General features: G+C 39.0%; 1 protein-coding gene across 3 annotated transcripts in view; it reads left to right on the forward strand.

Annotated features, from left to right (window-relative positions):
• Nucleotides 1-19,538, forward strand: part of LOC107186633 (WD repeat-containing protein 47) — a 123,123-nt gene that overhangs the window by 35,258 nt on the left and 68,327 nt on the right. Inside the window, exons 2-6 of one of the 3 annotated variants that reach the window (XM_015574535.1) lie at nt 1,703-2,402; nt 2,971-3,574; nt 4,529-4,877; nt 17,915-18,025; nt 18,390-18,468. In XM_015574535.1, coding sequence (XP_015430021.1) covers nt 1,722-2,402; nt 2,971-3,574; nt 4,529-4,877; nt 17,915-18,025; nt 18,390-18,468 — 1,824 coding nt within the window. In that variant the 5' untranslated portion in view covers nt 1,703-1,721. Of the gene's footprint in view, nt 1-1,702; nt 2,403-2,970; nt 3,575-4,528; nt 4,878-15,163; nt 15,345-15,496; nt 15,510-17,914; nt 18,026-18,389; nt 18,469-19,538 lie in introns of those variants that run through there. The other 2 variants (XM_015574533.1, XM_015574534.1) reach the window with 2 other exon arrangements.

The raw sequence follows: 19,538 nt of genomic DNA on the forward strand, positions 1-19,538 counted from the left end.
CCTATATGTACGTTCCTCTCGATCGTAGTATTTACAGATAATTGTTTGTAATTGTATCGAATGAGGGGAATTCTGTTGAGGCGTATGGTGGTTGGTAGGGCTGGCATGAAGTTGTATTTCTTACTATGTTTCGAAGAACACAAATTGAGACATTGGCTACTATCTAGATCAGTGGTGACGAACTTTTTGCTGTACGCGTGCAAAAAATTTATAGATAATATTTATTGAGTTGCTAGGCAATTTTTTGAAAGGGGAAAAATTTAATAAAGAAGTAATTATTGCAGAATATTATTGAGACAGTTTTAAAAATTAATATAGAATTTTAGAAGGATGAACTCATAAATTGTGATGAAGTTTGTCTGTGAAAATCAATATGAATTATTTATTAATGAGATTTTTACTGTTGTACATTGGATGCCAAATGGCTTATATCAGGTTCATATTTCGTCGTTCTAGTCAGTTATTCTATTCCTTAAAGTGTATTTTATATTTATAGTTCATTTCGGAAAATAATGACTCCCAAGCAGATGTAGAGGAGAAAATTGATACTATAGCTGTCGCTAGTTTTTTTGAACTACAGGTTTCAGAAAGTTACTTGTAAATATTATAACAACTACAAAATAAATCGGAACGCTCTATAAGCGTATAAAGTGATTTAGCGGTAAATGGTTCACGTGCCAGCAAAATTTTCGTACGTGCCATAGGTTTTCCAAGCCTTATCTAGATTGTGGATCATTTTATTACAAACTGTAGAGTAGAAGTACTTGCAATTAAATTATTCTACTTCCATAATATACGGAACACCAAAAGAAGTATTTAATTATTTTTATTTCCAATTCTTGAAAATATATTTAAATTTTACGGAAAATGCATTCAAACATATTAGAATGGTATGTTTTAGGTATTACAATGTACTATCACATTAAGTGCTGAAGTTGTACTCGACCATATCAGTCTTCTAATAGTTTTAGGGTATTAATGTATGAATAAACAATCGTGAATCGCATGAAAGATTAATCAGACGAAACGATCTCGCGATGTGCTGCAACAAATTCATTGTCACTGTTAACCTTTATCGAACGACTTGTTACACTGATCTCGAACCATATATTGGTATATTATTTTTTTTCTAAATACTAGCACGCTAATGTTTGCATTAAAAAACTAAATTAATATTGTAAGTTGATCAGAGCTTGACAAATACATTCTCCAGTTCCGAGAAAAGTGTAAATTTGCCTAAACATTCATGGCCTAATCACAATCCTCAGAAAAAAACATTAAATAGGAATTTTACAAAAAAGAAACTCCTTATTCAAAATTGCCTTACACATTACTCGGCAGACTTTCACACTTATCAAATAACGTGTATAGTATAAATTGTATACCTTATCCCCATTTTTCTCTAAAGAATCCCAAGAACCGCTGCACATAGTCTGCAATAGTATCGAAAGTATTTCCAACAAAAACTCCGAGAACGCTACGAAAGGAAAAACGAGTCGGAATGCAAAGGACTCGATTCAGTTCGACCATCTCGAATCCGCGATTACCATGCCGTACGATAAAGGTTATGCATCCTGACGCCGCGTCAGAATCCCCGCGTTTAGACCCTCCCCTATCATTGACATTCGATCGAGCCCTTCCCCACCGTCACGTCCGCTAGAGAAGGTCGAGGCTGTAATTCTCTGCTCTGGAAACTGTCCAGGTTGCGTATTCGGTACGTGATGCCGGCGGCGCATCTGACGCTGCGCGAGGAGGATGTGGTACGACTAACCTTGGAGTTCCTCCACAGCCGCGACCTTCACATCTCGCAGCTCTCGCTGGAGCGAGAGACGGGTGTTATAAACGGTCAGTACAGCGACGATGTCCTCTTCCTTCGTCAGCTGATCCTAGACGGGCAATGGGACGACGTGCTCGAGTTCATACAGCCGTTGGAGGCGTTGCCGGACTTCGACATGCGAAAATTCACCTATTCGATCCTACGGCACAAGTACGTCGAGTTGCTGTGCATCAAGTCCGAGGCGAACGTGATCGCTGTCGGGCCAAACGGAAGCGTCGATAACGCGGTCGAGGAGGTTGTCAAGGTGCTCAGCGACCTCGAGAAGGTTGCACCTTCCAAGGAGGAGTACAGCGGTCTCTGTTTACTGTTGACGCTTCCGCGACTCACCGACCACCTGCAGTATAAGGACTGGAATCCAAGCAACGCGAGGGTACAATGTTTCCGGGAGGTGCATCCGTTGGTGGAGAAATTTCTGCCCGGAGACAGAAAGAGCTCCGATCCGTCGCATCCAGTCACCTCGGCGAAGAACGATCGTCTCATACAGCTGATCATCAAAGGGATCCTGTACGAGTCGTGCGTTAATTACTGTCAGGCGAAAGCTACTGGCTCAAAGGAGAGCGAGCAGGTAACACTTTAATTGCCTGATATTTCATGTATGTCAACGATTCCGCCAGTCGAGATTTCTAGGTATTAATCATGGTCTGCGGGCAACGTTATCCCCTATGTTTTGTTAGCTCACTGTTAGCTTAATCACGTCGTAGTTCTTTAGTTTTCTTTGATTTATAATCGTCAGTCTTTTACCTGTTTGCTTTAATCGGTCAGCTCATCAATTTAAGTAAGGGGATACTTCAGACAGAACTGAGAATTATACCTAGGAACCTTAACCCTCTGTAACACCTCTGGGTCTTATGACACAATTGAAATATCTCTGAGACAAAGAGATTATTATTTAAAAAACCCCTTAACAATTCAACTTTAAAAACTATTGGATCATGTAGTAGAACCTCTATGAAGATATCCCTGAACTTGTTCAGATTTTTTAAAAGTTTATAAGATACAAAAATAGGTCTGAACATAACAGACCCAGTGGGGCGACTGAAGCAGTAAAAATAACGGGGGTCACGGAGAGTAGAGTATAAGGGAAGGAATAACCATACAAGCTATATAATGTCTATTTATTGATCTCGTTACAGGTAGAGATGAACTTCTCCAGATTGCTGGACGGTTCCGTAGGCTTCAGCGATTCCGATTTAAGCCTACTCTCTTGGTTGCAAAGTATACCGCCGGAAACGTTCGCCGTGCCGTTCGCCCAACGAACGTTGAACGTGGACGTGGAACGGCTCGAGAGACCATCCCTGGAGACCTCCTGGACCGAGCACATGTTGATCACCCCCATAAAACCGAAAACGTTCCCACACAGCGCGATGCCGTTCACCAGGCCACGATCCGCCGCCGACATGATGTCGCGTAGCTTGGTCCCCGCTCTAGAAGCTGGACTCGGACCAAGGAGTCCCGGGCCTAAAAATACACCGATACCGTCTGCGGCGCTAATGGCGCTCTCGACCGGCGACATAAATCCAATGTCGAGATCATCTTTCGCGAGCTTTCACCTAACCGGTTTCAAGAACAACAAACTGATGAACACCAGCGTGGACAGGCTCTTCGAGAACGAGGGCGATGTCTTCCTTAGCTCGAGCTACGCCGAATTCCAGCAATTGCCTTCCATACAAGAGACGACCAACAACGGGCAACCGAAGGCGCCGCCTAGGACCAGAGGACAGTCGAAGAGTCCCGATGGTGAGCATAATTTCTCTTTTATGAGATCGTTCTATGAATAATTCTGGATCATTCTATAAATAATTCTGGCTCGTTCTATGCGAATTTCTGTTAAATATGGATCGCTGCTTTAACCCTTTAACGCGCATACCCGAATTAATTCATGCAACCGGCATTACATTGCGAAAAAACCGAGCGTTAAGGGGTTAATTTCATATTTTCGCAACAGGTGCATAATACTCTTACAAAGATGCGACAGAGTACAGTAAAACTTGAATTAGTACCCGAAACAATCTACGGCGTAAGCATCCGGTGTTTATCCTCACCACTGAGGGGTCCCTTTTGGAACCAGTCAGGCATACAATGTAACACGCCAGCAGCTTTACTAATGCAACGATGAAAATGGTTTATTTTTTTTTTCAATGAAGGTTTTACGAACCTATTTGTGGGATTCTTCTGATTAAAACAAGATCAAACACAATATAATTTGAATTATATTTATTTATTGGTAATGTTTACGTGCCATAAATAATCAATAAGTAAATACGATCCAAATTATACTGCGTTTGGTATCATTTTAATCAGAGAAATCTCACAAATACGATAGTAAAAATTTTATTGCAAAAAAACAACAAAAATACAAAATTGTCATTGTTGCATTAGTATAGTCTCATCAACACAGAGAGGCATGTAAATTTTGTCGTTACCTCGAGCTTCAGTCCCTCTCTCTTTTTCACGTACGGTCGTTGATTCTATATTTAGAATCAATTCCTCTACTTAGTAATTACCTGAGCTCCAGTGCCAATTTTCGGATACTAATCCAAATTGTACTGTATACATAAACGGAACATTTTCCCATTAGGGGACCAGTTCACTTTCTCGATTTAACGCGTACATAAGCTACTTCAGTATCAAACTTTTCTCAGATTTCAATACTGAACATCCCGATAAAACGATATCATCTTTCTGTAAAAGGTGTCAAAGCAGATCCTTCAGCGACCTCCACGCCGGAGCGTAGAATCGCCGGCAGAGAGTCCCCGGCGCCATCGACAGCCAGGAGTTCCAGGAGGGACTCCCTGGCTGAGAAACCGACTGGAGTCGCGGCGAAGATCACTGAGCTCAGCCCAGTCCCTGTTCGAACCTCCCTAGGCGGTGATCACCTCGAGCAAAGTTACAACGGCGACCTGTTCAAAGAGTACCAGAAGCAGAAGCAGAGGTTGCAGGAGAAATTCCAGCAGAGGGAAAGGGAGTGGGACGATCTGGTCAGGCAGTTGTCGGCTCCGATACCTGCGCAGTTGGTCGATAACAGACTTCAAGGTGACGGGTAAGTAAACACTGCATTATCCGTGAGCCGTTTTATCGACCTGGCCATCGGTGTTTAATCGTAGCTCGAATGCGTTCTGCGACGAACTATATCGGTACACGAGTTAGGCGATAGTGGCGTGGCAGCGCATTGTGTTGCATCGATTCGGTGTTCATCGGCCGGAATACCGACGATTATCAGCACCATGGAATCACCGTGCAATGATAGACTTCGTGGTTTCGAGTCACCATTGGCTCGTTCCCCGGCGAATCACTCGGTCGACGTAATTCAGGGAAAGACTATTGTTTTGCGCGAGGCGGTTTCGCGGAACCCGCCGAGCCCAGTCAATCATACCGAGCAGTTCGCTACATTCTCTAACAGATGGCAGCAACGGAATGCCTTTGTCGCGCTTATTATGGCACTAAAACGAGAGCCGAGAATAACTTGTACACGGTCTAGACACCGATCTGGCGCCGATCGAAATAGCTGCCCCTCGGCGGATCGGAGTAAAAAGAAGGGTGGGATTATTTCGACGACTTGACAGTGACCTCAAACTCTTGCATTCTCGTCGGTTGTTTTATTAAAGTCTTGTTTGTTTTTTTTACTCTATTTGTGAATACCTCGAATGAAAATCTTAATAATAGCGCTTGAAATTTCATACATTCAGGATTTAAGCATTTGCATTTGTAATAATTCGAATAGTATTATTGGCCAGCTTGTTATAATTTGTTGTCAGTTTGGGACTTTAACAAGTAATTTATAAAAAAATAGACACAATTTTTAGTTTTCGTACGCACATAATTGAAAGAAATAATTAACACTAGAACTACTGAACAAGTCAAAATGACTCGTGGGTACATTCTTATAACGATGATTAAACTGTTATAACAATACATTATCTCAGAGATTTTGCAACTTTTATTATGATACGACAGTGAAGAAATAAGTTAGTTTCTAAATTTGTAAATTTTCAAAAGTTCTTCATGTTTATCGACTTTTTGAAATAGATATGCGTTTAACTTCGGTAGTTCTGGTATTCAATTTTTCAGAATACTACATCTGTGACTTACAATGCATTGTTGAAAAATAAACGCAGGCTGTATTTGAAATCGTAGTCCAATCGAAGATAAACTAATTTTTTATCCAAAAGTAAATCGAATATGTAATCTTTGTTTTCGAAATAATCATGTTTGAAAATTTTCTGACACATCTGCATTCGTGTTTATAAGAAGTAGAAATGGTAAGCAATGAACAGACACGCCACCTGAGCTTTATTTAATGGCAAAGGAAATATTGAAATTTGATTTTTCGAAAACAGAGCCTAAAATACAAAATTTTCATTACATATTTTCAATTTACGTTTACACAAGGAATCACCCCCTTTTCGGTTGCACCCCAACTTTGGGTACAACTAATGTATACTGTAAAAACGCAAAAACGAGTTCATAGTAGACATACAAAACCAAATTGTAATTAACTTCTAATATTGATACATCAATCCTAACTTCCATCTAGTAAATAGCAAAAACAATTTCTGAAAATTGATAAATACTTTTATTTCTCTGTTGTAAATCGAACGAGGTTACAGTATTCCCAAAATTAATGCCTATCTGTCACAACTGCTAATCCAGGAAAAGTAGAGCCTTCATTCCAGGAACTTTTCCTTATCGTGAAAGTAACAAAGAAAACAACAATTGCACTACAATCCAAGTTAAAAGACCTGCAGTAAACTGTGGAGCTTCGCATTGACTTAAGGCGTATCTTCGTCGAGGCAATTGGGACCCCTTAAAAGTTCCCGGAACATTTGTTCCTTTTCTCTCCTCGTTAAACGTTATTCCAAGAGCTTCGCGCGGGTGACTCTTTTGAAAGTTCCCGACCGTGGCGCGACGTTCTGTTTTCCCACGGTCACGTGCACACCGTCACATCCACCGTCACATTCAACGTGGACAAATCAGGAGCGGCGGGAAGTCATCCCTCGTGAGCGTCCCGCGCATTCCTCCTCGCGAACGAATAAATGTTCCCGGCTGGTATCCTCGTAAATGTCGTGTAACGGGCTAAAATTACCAACGCACAGGGATGTCAAGTGCAATGTATCTTTTCTGCAAGGGCATATCGGTCGCATCCGGTGATAATAATTAAAGCAGCATTTCGGCTGGCCAAATACGCCGACGTCTTCAAAACGACCAATTTCATTTCGTCCGTTGAACGAATCTGACATTCACTTGAAGTACAAGTCGTTTTGAGACCATGAGGATGTGTAGAAAAATAGTTCCTAGCGTCCTACTGGAATGCCATTCACCTTAATAGGTGACTACTAATAGAGTGCGCTAGTAGAATGAGTGGCGTGCTATTGGAATATCCTTTTCAATATAAGAACGAAAATGAAATGGTACCTTGCTAGTAAATGAAATTGAAGTGCATTGGTCAAGGTTTCTTATTGAAACCGAATCCAAATATTAGTTTATTCGATTAACCCTCATCTATTAATGGATTGTGTCAATTTGACGTATTTTTCTTTGATGAAATGATGTTATTCTGTTATATGTAGGTAAATCTAGCTGCGGCTTCGTAACTTTTATTTTAAATAATTTGCAAATTTAAGTGTTTATATCTTCATTGCATTCATTTTTTATCACTATGTCAATTTGACACTAAGGGACAAATTAAGTTAAGAAAGTGAAGGAAGGATGAGGGTTAAATCATATAGGCCAAAAACACAGAATTAGAGGATATGTACTATCTAGTTTCCAATTTCATATAATCTAACATTAAAAATCAAGTCGACATACAAAATTCTCAATCAACAATTTTTATATATACAGGGCGTAACAAAAATGTTGGAGGACCCAGAAATGGGAGACTCGTGAGGTGATTTGAAACAAGTTTTGTTAACGAGATATTAACAAAAAACACCGACCAATCACCTACGCACTGCGATTGGTAGCCAACGTTACCGCGGGAACTCGGCTGGCAGACTCGAGCTCTAATTAGTCGGGGTTTTTCGTTAATATCTCGTTAACAAAGAAGAAAAACTTGTTTCAAATCACCTCACGAGTCTCCCATTTCTGGGTTCCAACATTTTCCTTACACCCTGTATATCAGTACCTCAAAACAGCCATAATGATTCCGTCGTTAAATTCTTTTCGATTGGAGAAACCTCTCCGCTACACCAGTAATACTTTCATAAATCATATGACATCCCCCTTTCGACAAGCTTATTTTCCTGCCTACTTTTTTGTCAGATCACGAGATAAGGGACAGTGATGTCACTGAACTACAACAAAATCTTACCAGCGAAGCATTACTGATTACAATATAATAACCTGCAGCTTGTCCGACACGCACACACCGTGCTCACACAATTACCTGTCAGAGAGCGTAGTTCGTTATCTTTTATCGGGCGTGTTGCAATCGTTTACGCGGTTTCGTAACCCAAATAACTTTCAATGACGGTGAGTGGTGTAGCTCTCCAGGTTCAGAGCAGCGGCGTGTCGAAGAAACGAAAGTGGAATTCGAGCTCGGTTCATTGGCATCGACCGTTGACATTGTTCCCGTGCCCGGATACCGGATGTATGGGAATAGTACGTGTACGGTTGCCACGGGGAAATCGGTGGCCATACGATCACCGTCATTGGCCATGTCCCATCGTTGCTTCTCGCTGCGTGTGATTTCGTTATACATATTTATGGCCCCATTGTCCCATTCATGCAGACGGAACGGTCGTAAAACACGGGTGAACGTACGTATTTTTGGTATGCGATGTCTAGACTTTTGGAAAGAATTTTTGATACGCTGATTGATTACTGGCAAAGTCAAGATTATTTCAGCGAGTGTTCAGTATCTTGTGTTTACGTGTTTGTAGAATGACTAAATTGGATTCGATTATAGAGCAGGTCCTTAGATAATATGAGTCATTGTAATTAATTTCAGTCTCTTATGTTTGGTGGTAATTAATATTTTTTTTAGTAGGAATTAGCGTAAGAGGTTATGTACCCTTCAAAAAGGGCGGAATACCGTCAGTTTTAGGATTTATTCACTTACAAGGGTGGTTCGGTAACCCGAAAATTCTGTTTTTTTAAACTTTCAGGTTTATAGGGGACTTCAAGGGAAGTATAGCGCAATTTTTGTTTTTGGCCCCATTTCAGTACTTCAGGGTGAAAACATCCCTTGAAGGTAGATAGGTGTTTCCATGTTTCCCTGTATATCTTTAAAACTATCGTAGATATAAAAAAGTAGTTATAATAAAAATCGAATGGTTTTTTATGCTCTATAAAACGATGCAATTAAATTGATAATTAATAAAAGTAGGGGGGGATGTTTTTATTTAAACAAAGAATTTTTATCAATTTAAATGCATCGTTTTTAGAGCATAAAAAACCATTCAATTTTTATTATAATCATTTTTTTATATCTACGATAGTTTTAAAGATATACAAGGAAATATGGAAACACTTATCTACCTTTAAGGGATGTTTTCACCCTGAAGAACTGAAATTGGGCCAAACACAAAAATTGCGCTATACTTCTTTTGAGGTCCCCTATAAACCTGCAAAGTTTAACAAAAATCGGAATTTTTGGGTTACCGAACTTCCCTTGTTAACAGAGTAGGTGATTGGCTAATTTTTAAGTTCTCCCTGATGGCGACTCGAAATTATCGATTGTTCTTGTAAGGTATAAATATATAGGCTTCATAGTCAGAAATATTATAGATTAAAACACGAAGGTCCCAAAAGAATTCTTCAATGCCTCCATTATAATTTCTGCTTCAGTAAATAGCACAATATACCGGAGATACATGTCACAGTTTAGTTTAGAGTTTCTTTAAATATTTCATTATGTCAAATTTGAATAATTTATTTGGTAAAAAGGTCTTGTGCCTCTTCTGTAAATTTTGATAGAAATGAAACGGCTCAAGATCTTGTGTGCCGCTTATTATCTTAAACCATGTGAGCAAAGTTTAAGTAATTGTCCAGAACCGACCAGATACTGGTTGCAACGTGATAATAGTTATGTAAAAATAAAACGGATCAGTCCACGTATCACAAGTAATTAATGCAGCAAAAGCAATGCCTCTTACATAAATTTTGATAACACAGAAACGCTTAAAAAATTCTTGTTCCGCTTATTACCTTGAACCATATGAACAGAGTTTAACTGATTCTCCAGAACCAACGATATACTGTCTGCAATGTGATAAACCTGCAGTAATCGACCACACATGTGTCCGTACTTTCATCTGCAAATGGTGTCAGGTTACAGAGGACATCGTGGTCAAGTTATAAATGATGATTACACACGTATGATGTCCCTGGAGGCTCGTTTCTGGCTGAATTATTGTTCAAAACTTTACTTCGAGTTCTGTATAACATAGACCAACTATACATAATAAATATAAAAGTATAAAGAATGAAGAATAATTCCCAGGTAGAAGATTATGTACGACATGATATTATACTTTTCTTTCGTTTATATTTATTCCTGAATATGACCATGAAGTTCAGTGTCACGGTACTCGAAGCTCTCCTTATCTGAGATATCGCACAATCATTTGATTCGAAGAAACCCTTGATCGCAATATATCAAATTCTCGGGAATTCTTAACATGTCACTTAACGAGACAACGTTCGAGTGACTCACTGCTAAGTGAATCTACGTATCTACAATTAGTTTAGCTCTGACTGAACGACAACAATGAAACATCATCTGGCTACTAAGAAAACGAATTGAAGCTGATACGTGGAAAAGTAACATTCCCCTTTCGTTCAAAGAATTATTCAAATTGCATGCGATTTCGTAACTCTTAACAAGACTTTCTTTCGCCGTTACCAGCTCGAAGACGTACTAAGGACGCTGTTTAGCGATCGCGTTGACACGTTGCAATGTAAATCGCGGAATTATTGCGGACTTTCGAGTGCCCGACACTTCGTTAACCACACAAAGTGTGACGTATTTAGATGGTAAAATTCATGTTACGGCGCTCTTTGAAATAGGTGGTGATCGAGAGTTCTAGATCCTTCAACAGGTTCAGCAAACGAGGACGTTCGCAGTGATTCATTGGACATAATTGTCCCAGTGCGTTCCTCAAAATGGTAATAAAGCACTGTAATTTGTGACTTGAAACACTGAACGATTTTTTAAAAATTTCATGGTTGATCATCAGAGACACTTTTCGATAAAACATTTCTTGTTAAACTTCTGATACCGTCGAGGTATACACTGCAACACACTCTTGAGATTATCGAATGTCCTCACGTTGAATTCAGCATCGAAAGATGAAATCCGCGAAAGTTTCTCACGCACACTCTCCATTCGTTCGGCAGTCTGTTGATCGATAGGAAATTGGCTAGGACGTTTACTTTCACCGCGAACTCAACCAGTCATAGAAGGATTTTCATTATTATTCTTACTCCGTCGCATTGTCCCCCCTTTGACGTACACATTCAACGATGAATCTCTAATACACGTGTACCGGTAAATACTGTTATCGAAAGATTTTCATATTTCTTTAAAAGTCGATTATTTGAGAGGGTCATTAGTCCTAGATATGATATACATTTCTATGCTTTCAGTAGTACCCTGTTTTTCCTATAATAAGCTAATATTTCTGAACCCAGATTCGGCATTGAAAGACAAAGCGCGCGAAAGTCTTTCACGCACGTCCCCGATTCGTTCAGTATGAAATTCTTATAGTCGCTTTCTCTGGGAGGATCGACGACAGTATCAATCATCGAATTATTCTTTCCAAGTAACTTTTAAATAGATTTTCTATTCCAACGGAATTTAAATCTGTCGAAAATACAAAATTGTCCAACGTTCGATGAAAAAATTCTCGTATTCCTATTCTCTATGAGGATCGACGATAATATTGATCATCGAATCATGCTTTCCAAGTATGTAGCTCAATATTCCGAAAAAATTCTAATATTTCCAAAAAAAGTGAAGATTGTAAAATATTGAAAAAGAAAAGTACATTTTACATACATAGATACGAGAAAAATAACGGTAATTTTTTTACAATCGTTCCCGATACAGTCAATCTGGCTCACTGAGCGATACGAAATTGCTATATTCGAGGATCGACGACACTGTCAGCGATCGAAGGATTTTCTTGCGATTTTCTCGGCTCTGGAACAGTTATCAGCAATCCAACCACCCACTTGCATGCCTCGCAAGACGCAGCACGGTAATTAGTGCGCGTGACCGGCCGAGATTGGTCACAAGCGTGGCTTTGTTCGAGGTTCGCCCGATTAAGGGGAAATCGCGGAATCAGCATCCATCTCTGGTTGGGGCGCTTCGTTAGCGTCGAAGAACGGCAGGTGTTGTAAATACTTCACGGGGGGAACGGTGCATCGGGAGTAGGTTAGTTTTGTTTGGTTCAAGGTGAACCCGATCGCAGGTGACGCTGAAGGCGAGACGAATATGTTCCGTTCTTTTGCAATCGTTGCATATTTAGCGAACTGGTGTTTTGATTGCTGATTTGGTAATATTTGATAACAAAGGTTTTGCTATATTTGTAATGAGTTCAATTCTGTTTTAACAAAATATTTTGGACGGATGTATAAATATATTTTATACGATTGAAGGCGTTAAATCAAATCGTTGAAAGTAAAATAGATTGTGCAATTATATTTCGTGTGGTAATTTACTTTCATTTAATACTATAAAAGTCTTATTGCACGTGTATGAGACATAGAGTTGGCTGTGCACTGGTACGTAAAGGATGAATTACATTTTAATTGCTTTTATGTGGATATAATTCTGTTAGTTTCAGTCTTACTAAATATCAGCTTAATATATTTTTTTGGAATGATTATTTTTTACTGTATAGAGCATAGAATTTATTATACCGATACTTATTTAGGTACTTGTTGTCCTTTAGCCAAGGTATACATGAATCTTCACTGATAGATCTCGATCCAAACCCCGAATCTTACGCTTCATACATTACAGGTCTAATTTCCTGAATTCCTGTTGCAATCTCAAGCAAAACATATCGGTCGGTACGTCGTTAAAGGCGTCAAGTACTTTACAGTTGAAAGGTCAATAAATTCGATCGAAAATCGGTTAGAATTTTATGCAAATCGTATGCAAATCGTGGCTTGCCCTGATAGCGCAAAGTCTTCATGGAATCGTGACGCAGGAAAGCAGAACGAAGAATTCGTTTGCTGGTGACGTTTGAGAATTTATCGGAATTCGCACGTTGGTGTACGGTGGAAAGTGTGGCAGTGCGTTCAACCTATTGTGAAATTCACTGTGACTTGTGCGCGCAGGATATCGCCTTGCAGCGAGCGGGCGGACAGTAGGGAACAAGCTGTGAACTAACTGTGCGCTACGCGCCGGCTGTCGAGCCTCGAGACGCATCTGCCAGATGCTGCTTCTCATTATCTCAAAGGGATTCGTTTACCCGTATCACTTTCTCGCTTCGGATGAAACACGCTTGGGAATGTGTCCACCAATCCCAACTTTATTGAATGGCAGATGCACAATGCTGTTTGAGGACTGGTCTTGTCGTTTAAACTTTGTCTTATTTCATATAAATATCATTCTCGTAATATTACGTGTACTGTATTAAGATATTTATCAAACGTGGAAGAAACTTGAAAGATTATTAATCGTACTGTTATTGCGACTCTAATGATAATACTTCGATACAAACGTGGCGCACAATCACATTGTCTATTCGTTACTTACAGAGTAAAGAAACTCCACATTTACTTTCATAATAGTATTATCCATAGGTTCATCGTTAGACTGCAGGAATATGAGTATTTGTGTAAGTCCACAAAACACAATGAAAAAGAAACATTAAGAAGAAGAAATTCTTCTACATTAATGTTACTTTAATAGAACCTTTAACGCTAGAACTACCAAAGTGATCAAAATGACCGGTTGGTAGACTTTAATAATGATGATTAAGATGTTACAAGAATTCAGTTTCTCAGATCTTTTACAGCTTTTAGTGCAATATGAAAGTGAAGAAAGTAGTTAATTTATAAGTTTGTATATTTTCAAAAGTTTTGTCATGTTTATTTATCTGATGGAAATGAGATATGCGTTTATCGTCGGTGTTTATAATGTTAATAGACAAAATAACTTTTTCTTCTATTCTTGAAACTGGAAAAGTGATATTGGCAAATGTATTGTGCCCGCTCGAATTTGGACTGTCGGCATTTTTTCATTTAAAGAAGTGATCTTTTTTGACCAAGAATTTATGTATATACACTACGTGACACAACTATAAAACCACCCTAAAACTCTCAATCCCTATTTATTGTGATTAAAATTAAAATAAACCATAAATCAATTTCAGAATAATTTCTTCAGAAAAGGGTAAATTAGATTCTCTATAAAAAAGTAGATAGTTTTTATTTTAATCACAATACCTAAGGATTAAAAATTTTAAGGTGGTTTTATAATTATGCCACGCAGTGTATATGTATAACGTATGCACTGCGCTGAATTTCGAGTTTAGTCAATGTCCCAAAAGAGATCCTCCCAGCAGCCCAAAGAATAACTCGAACAGTGTCGCATTTTATATTACCATAATGTCACACTTGAATAAACACGTCAATCAAAAATAGTATCAAAAAAGTCATGGTCGTATAAAAGAAGAATTATTATTGTAGTATTTCCATACTTTAACCTAATATTTAATAATTTCTATAATTTGTCATAAGCCTAAAATATCGTGATAACTGATTTTTTTTTTTCAAAAAAAAAAAAAGCGCACTTTAAATATGTCCACTTGTGAGAGAAACGAACAGCATATACTGGTTTTCTCCGAATGCTCACAGTTCGAACGAGTGGCAAAGACAGCTGATCGCAGCCTGCCGCATGCGATCGCGGGAAATCAAAGTAGCCTCTGATAGGCCGCGATACGCTTTGTTATTACGAGCGGGAGTCAGTGATTCGACGGGCTCGGCCGAGCCTAATGCCCGCCGCGAGCCAGGCGAAATCGTGGTCGCCGCCGCCGCTTCGTTCCCTCGATATTCCGCGTCAGGCCTCCTCGGCAGCAGCATCGTTGGTTTACCCGGTGTAGTAGTTCGCGATCCTCGGGAGATACATACCTCGATCACACGCCGACCGACCGACCCTTAAATAAAACGCCAAGCCACACTCGGAATTCCGCGACTTCCAAAGCGGTCAAATCGTTCACCGATCGTGTCTTACTTCGACGCTCGACGAATGTTGGTGAAACGTCGATGTAGCCTTTTTGTTGAACCGGATCGAGAATCGACAGGAGTACAGTGACACTTGTATGGATCTTGAGATAATGAAACTGTGAACACTGTTGTGCTGGAGTTTTCTGTGCGAACTATTCAAACTGGGAACAATGATTTACCACAAACCGACGGTGCCGCGGTTTCGTATCGCCGAGCGTGTCAGCGTGTCGCCGCCGAACAATCGGCCGATTTATAGTAAACAGAACAGCAACAACAGCACGTGCAGCTTGAGGAGCGCCGGGTCTACGCAGCTTTCCATCAATCGGTACATGTGGAATTAATTTTTGTGCTTTTACGGTTTTCTTTGGGGAACTTTAGGTATATCGAGGGGAAATTTAGTGATCTGTGAAGGCGTTAAGTTTAGTTTCTTTTGTTGATATTCAAGGACATGCACTGTGAATACGCCGTACACGCAGCTTTCCATCAATCGGTACATGTGGAATTGATTTTTTGTGCTTTTACGGTTTCACTTGGGGAACTTTAGGTATATCGAGGGGAAATTTAGTGATTTGTGAAGGCGTTAAGTTTAGTTTCTTTTGTTGATATTCAAGGACATGCACTGTGAATACGCCGTTTATATTTTCGTGGGTTTAAAAGGCAGCCACAGGCCTCTTGTTTATCCTTTAGTTTAATAATTGTCTGTTTTTAATAGTAGATAAGTAGGATGAAAAAAAAAACATTTTTGGAGTCAAAAAAATGTGGAGATACGGGCTTATTCGGAGTGGTGGTGTGCGGAATACGCCATCCGTGTCCTTGAGGGTTAATAGGGGCTCTGGTAATGTTCAAACGATAAGGTTATATGTTTGTAGGAATTTTGTGCAATTTACTACTTCAGTTTCTTTTGTTGATAGGGGCTCTGCTAGTGTTCAAATGATAAGGTTTTATGTTTGTAGGAATTGTGTTCAATTCACTACTTTAGTTTCTTGTCTCAATTTAGGGGTAATTAGATTTTACAAATTATTTACATATGTCTACTTAATAGATATCGTTTAATGCTCGGTTTTTAGTTTAATTTTCGTTTATCTCGTAGAATTTTTTGGAGCGAACTTTTGATTATTTCTACCGTACGAATACTGTTGTTGCTCATCCTATGGAAACCGTGTAATGTATATTAGAATCGTGTTTATGGAAAATTTGTCTTACCACCGTTTAGGACACTTAAATTTAAAAAAAAAATTAAATCCATTATACTTGCTGCTTTACAACGTATGAGTTTAGCTTGTCAAATTATCAAATTTTATGCTTATGAATTTGTTTACGTTTGACACGTTGTTCTTGCGAATGTTTACGTTTTTATACCTTGAAACCCGATAATTGCGATCTGCGTATTCACAATACGGGGACCGTACCTCATAAGAACAATATTTCTACTCCAAAAAACACTATCAGGAAAATATATGAGTTAAAATAACTTATAAGTACGTTTGAAAATTTCATACTACACAAACTTTCAAGTATAACGTAAGAATAGTTACAAACAATACGCTGATATTATTTTCGAAGACTCAATTTTTTCAAATTCTTCTTTTATAAAATTTTTATTTACAGTTAATAACATTTCCATAACATATCTAACTCTGTATTATACTTAAAAAAAGGACAGATTTTATTCAAATTTTCTTTTCAAATCGATTCTACCTTCTCGTCGCTTCTTTGCAATCGTTTTTTTCATGTAAATAGATTCGTCTATTCGGCCTCGTTCATTTAAAACGCGTCACCGAATCATGAACAGCTTCCGCTTCCAGTTCCCGTCAGGCAATCGACACGCGTGCTGATTGTTAGACCAACGACGAACTACGAAAACGAACCTCTGCACAAAAGTATTTTCAGTTTTCCATAGAAACGCTGGTACGATGAACATTCTTGGGGTCGTGAAGCCGCGATGTTTCGCGTAACGGAACGCCAGAGACTCGGAAATATCGAACGTTAGTTCGATAGAAACCGTTCGACACTGACTTGGAAAATGTTAGTAAATCACGCGAGGTTTGTTCACGTGATCGACGCAAAAAAACAGCTACCGTGTGTTGAGCCTTGTAACGTTATTTTGTAAACATGCGAAATATTTTGCGCGTAGGTGGAAGAATATTTCCCTGCCAGTTCGTCGTAACAAAGGCCCTATTGTAGTCAAAACAATGTAAAATTGAATAGTATTGTCTGTAACTTCTCTATGGAAAGACTATTTCCTTGGAAAACGTGGACATTTGTATTCAAGAAATTTTCTTAATTAGTAAATATCTCTTAGAAGCTTTGTCACAAGTAGCAATGTTTATTCAAGACACCGAGAAACTTGTTTAGACCTTTTGAGAAACAACATTTACGAACGGTATTTTCTTATTTTCGTTCTCATTCAGTACACGTAAATTTTTGTTTATGTAACGTTTGAATAAGTATGCAGGTTCAACAAATTTGTGCGTAATAACGTTAAATCGCAACCGTTTGTCATGGTTAATACCCGAAGATTCATTCTGTGGCCACAAAGGATGCGGTATACCTTGGTTTCCATAAATCACGTCTTGCCTGAATAATGACTAGTGTCTCGGTTGACCTTTCCAACCCCGTCGCCCCATCTTGGCAATATTCTAAAGGGAATCTTGATTGCCGTTGACCCCCTAAACGTTTGCCAACGTGGGAATAACGATAAGCCTCGCTGCCAAATAGCTACTTTAAATTTTAAAGTAAATAACACGTGGATCGGTTTAATCGAACGATAGGATTTAGGAGGGACCCTATCCAATTACGTGTAATACCCGACGATTTAAAGGGATTCACGATCATAATCGAGGGATTTACCCGGGTGTTTGGTAACTGATCGTTTGTTTTCTTCCGTGATTACAGCATGAAGCAGCCTTTGGGAAGCAAAGGACCTTCACCTGTTCATATGAGCACACCTGTTCGGTCTGGCATCCAGTCGCCGAAACCCACGATCAACGGATCCGATCCAGTAGTGTGAGTATCTCGATTTTTTGCTGGTTAGTTTTAAACCGAGTAATTAAATTAAAAAACAATGTATCTGGAAGTAATCTGAGCTAGAAAATTCTTTACTTAATTAAATCGTAATTTTTGTAAATGCAGTCGTAATACACCTTGAATTTTCTGAAAAAGTTACGAATATCGTGAACAAATGTTGTAATAGAGATTTTTAGGTATTGATACGATGAATTAGAACTGTCAGAAAATGTTTACTTGAATTTATCAAAATTTGACACTATACGTTCTGGGATATATTGAAACAAAATTTGGAATTGCTCCAGCAATATTGACATTAATAAAGTGAAATTATCGTCTATTTTATCGTATGTAACTGTTGTAGGAGACAGAACTCGGTGTTAAGTACTACCTACGATACCAGAACCCCGGAGAGTCATTACGATGTCGTCAAGCCGATAAAGGTAAGTCAATAAAATCCGACACTGATTATTCCACACGGTTATACATTCTAGGACAATGCTTCATTCAGCGCCACGTGAAACCGCGCTCGGGCTTTTTGATGAGTCCAACAGAGGTACAATTAAATCGCGATTACTCGGCAAACAGAAATATGAAATTGATGATGGCACCAATGGATGTAATTTAATAACAGGCTGTGAAAAACGATACGGAGGTATATTAATGATGCGTAATATATCACAGGAGTATTCTACAATTAAATTTCACTACAGATCAAATTTTTATAAATCAAAAGACTAATTTTTTCTTAACATTTGGTACCTCACCGATACTGTTTACCATTTATAGATACTTGCATATGCATGAATCTTAAAAGTTACGATTCTAAGCAACCGTTAAATCACAAATTTGAAGAATTCGTGAATTCTGAAGTATTAATAAACGATTGGTTTTCGACACTTCCATTGACGAACCTGAAAAGAAAAAGCTTTTTATCGCTCCATTGTCAGCCACGAAATTGGTGTCTGAACGCCATAATTCGGCGGTCGTGAAACCATTGAATTAATATCCAACTTTCTACCTTTTGCTTATTTCTATAACCGTTCATATAAATCCGTGACCCGTTTACAATCGAAGCAGCAATCCATCGTGTAGAAACTGGCTTACCAACAATTTTCACGAATCGTTGCGAACGTTCCGCTCACAACCGCTCATAAAAACCGATTTCCATTTTTTTTTCTTCCCCGCTCCTGTTTCGAACACAAACTAGTAATTTCGGTTATATATGCCACGCAAAATTGTAATTATAATTCGTTCGATGGATAGTTCGCAGTCTACCGGACATACAACATTTTCGACGATTTGCATAAACGTCGTGGCAATTTAACACACTATTCAGAGCAGTAAATTAACACTTGATCGGGAGAGATAGGGTGAAAGTGGCTCAGAACCGGTCAAAAAGGTCCGAAAATCATTTCTGTGACATAAAACAGCCGTTCCCAGAATCGTTTTCTATCGGCGCCGACTTCAATTCCCGTAACCGTCAATTGGTTAATCGGGTGGGGGGGGGGGG

Source organism: Dufourea novaeangliae, unplaced genomic scaffold, assembly GCF_001272555.1.
Source record: "Dufourea novaeangliae isolate 0120121106 unplaced genomic scaffold, ASM127255v1 scaffold65, whole genome shotgun sequence".
NCBI classification, from domain to species: Eukaryota; Metazoa; Arthropoda; class Insecta; order Hymenoptera; family Halictidae; genus Dufourea; species Dufourea novaeangliae.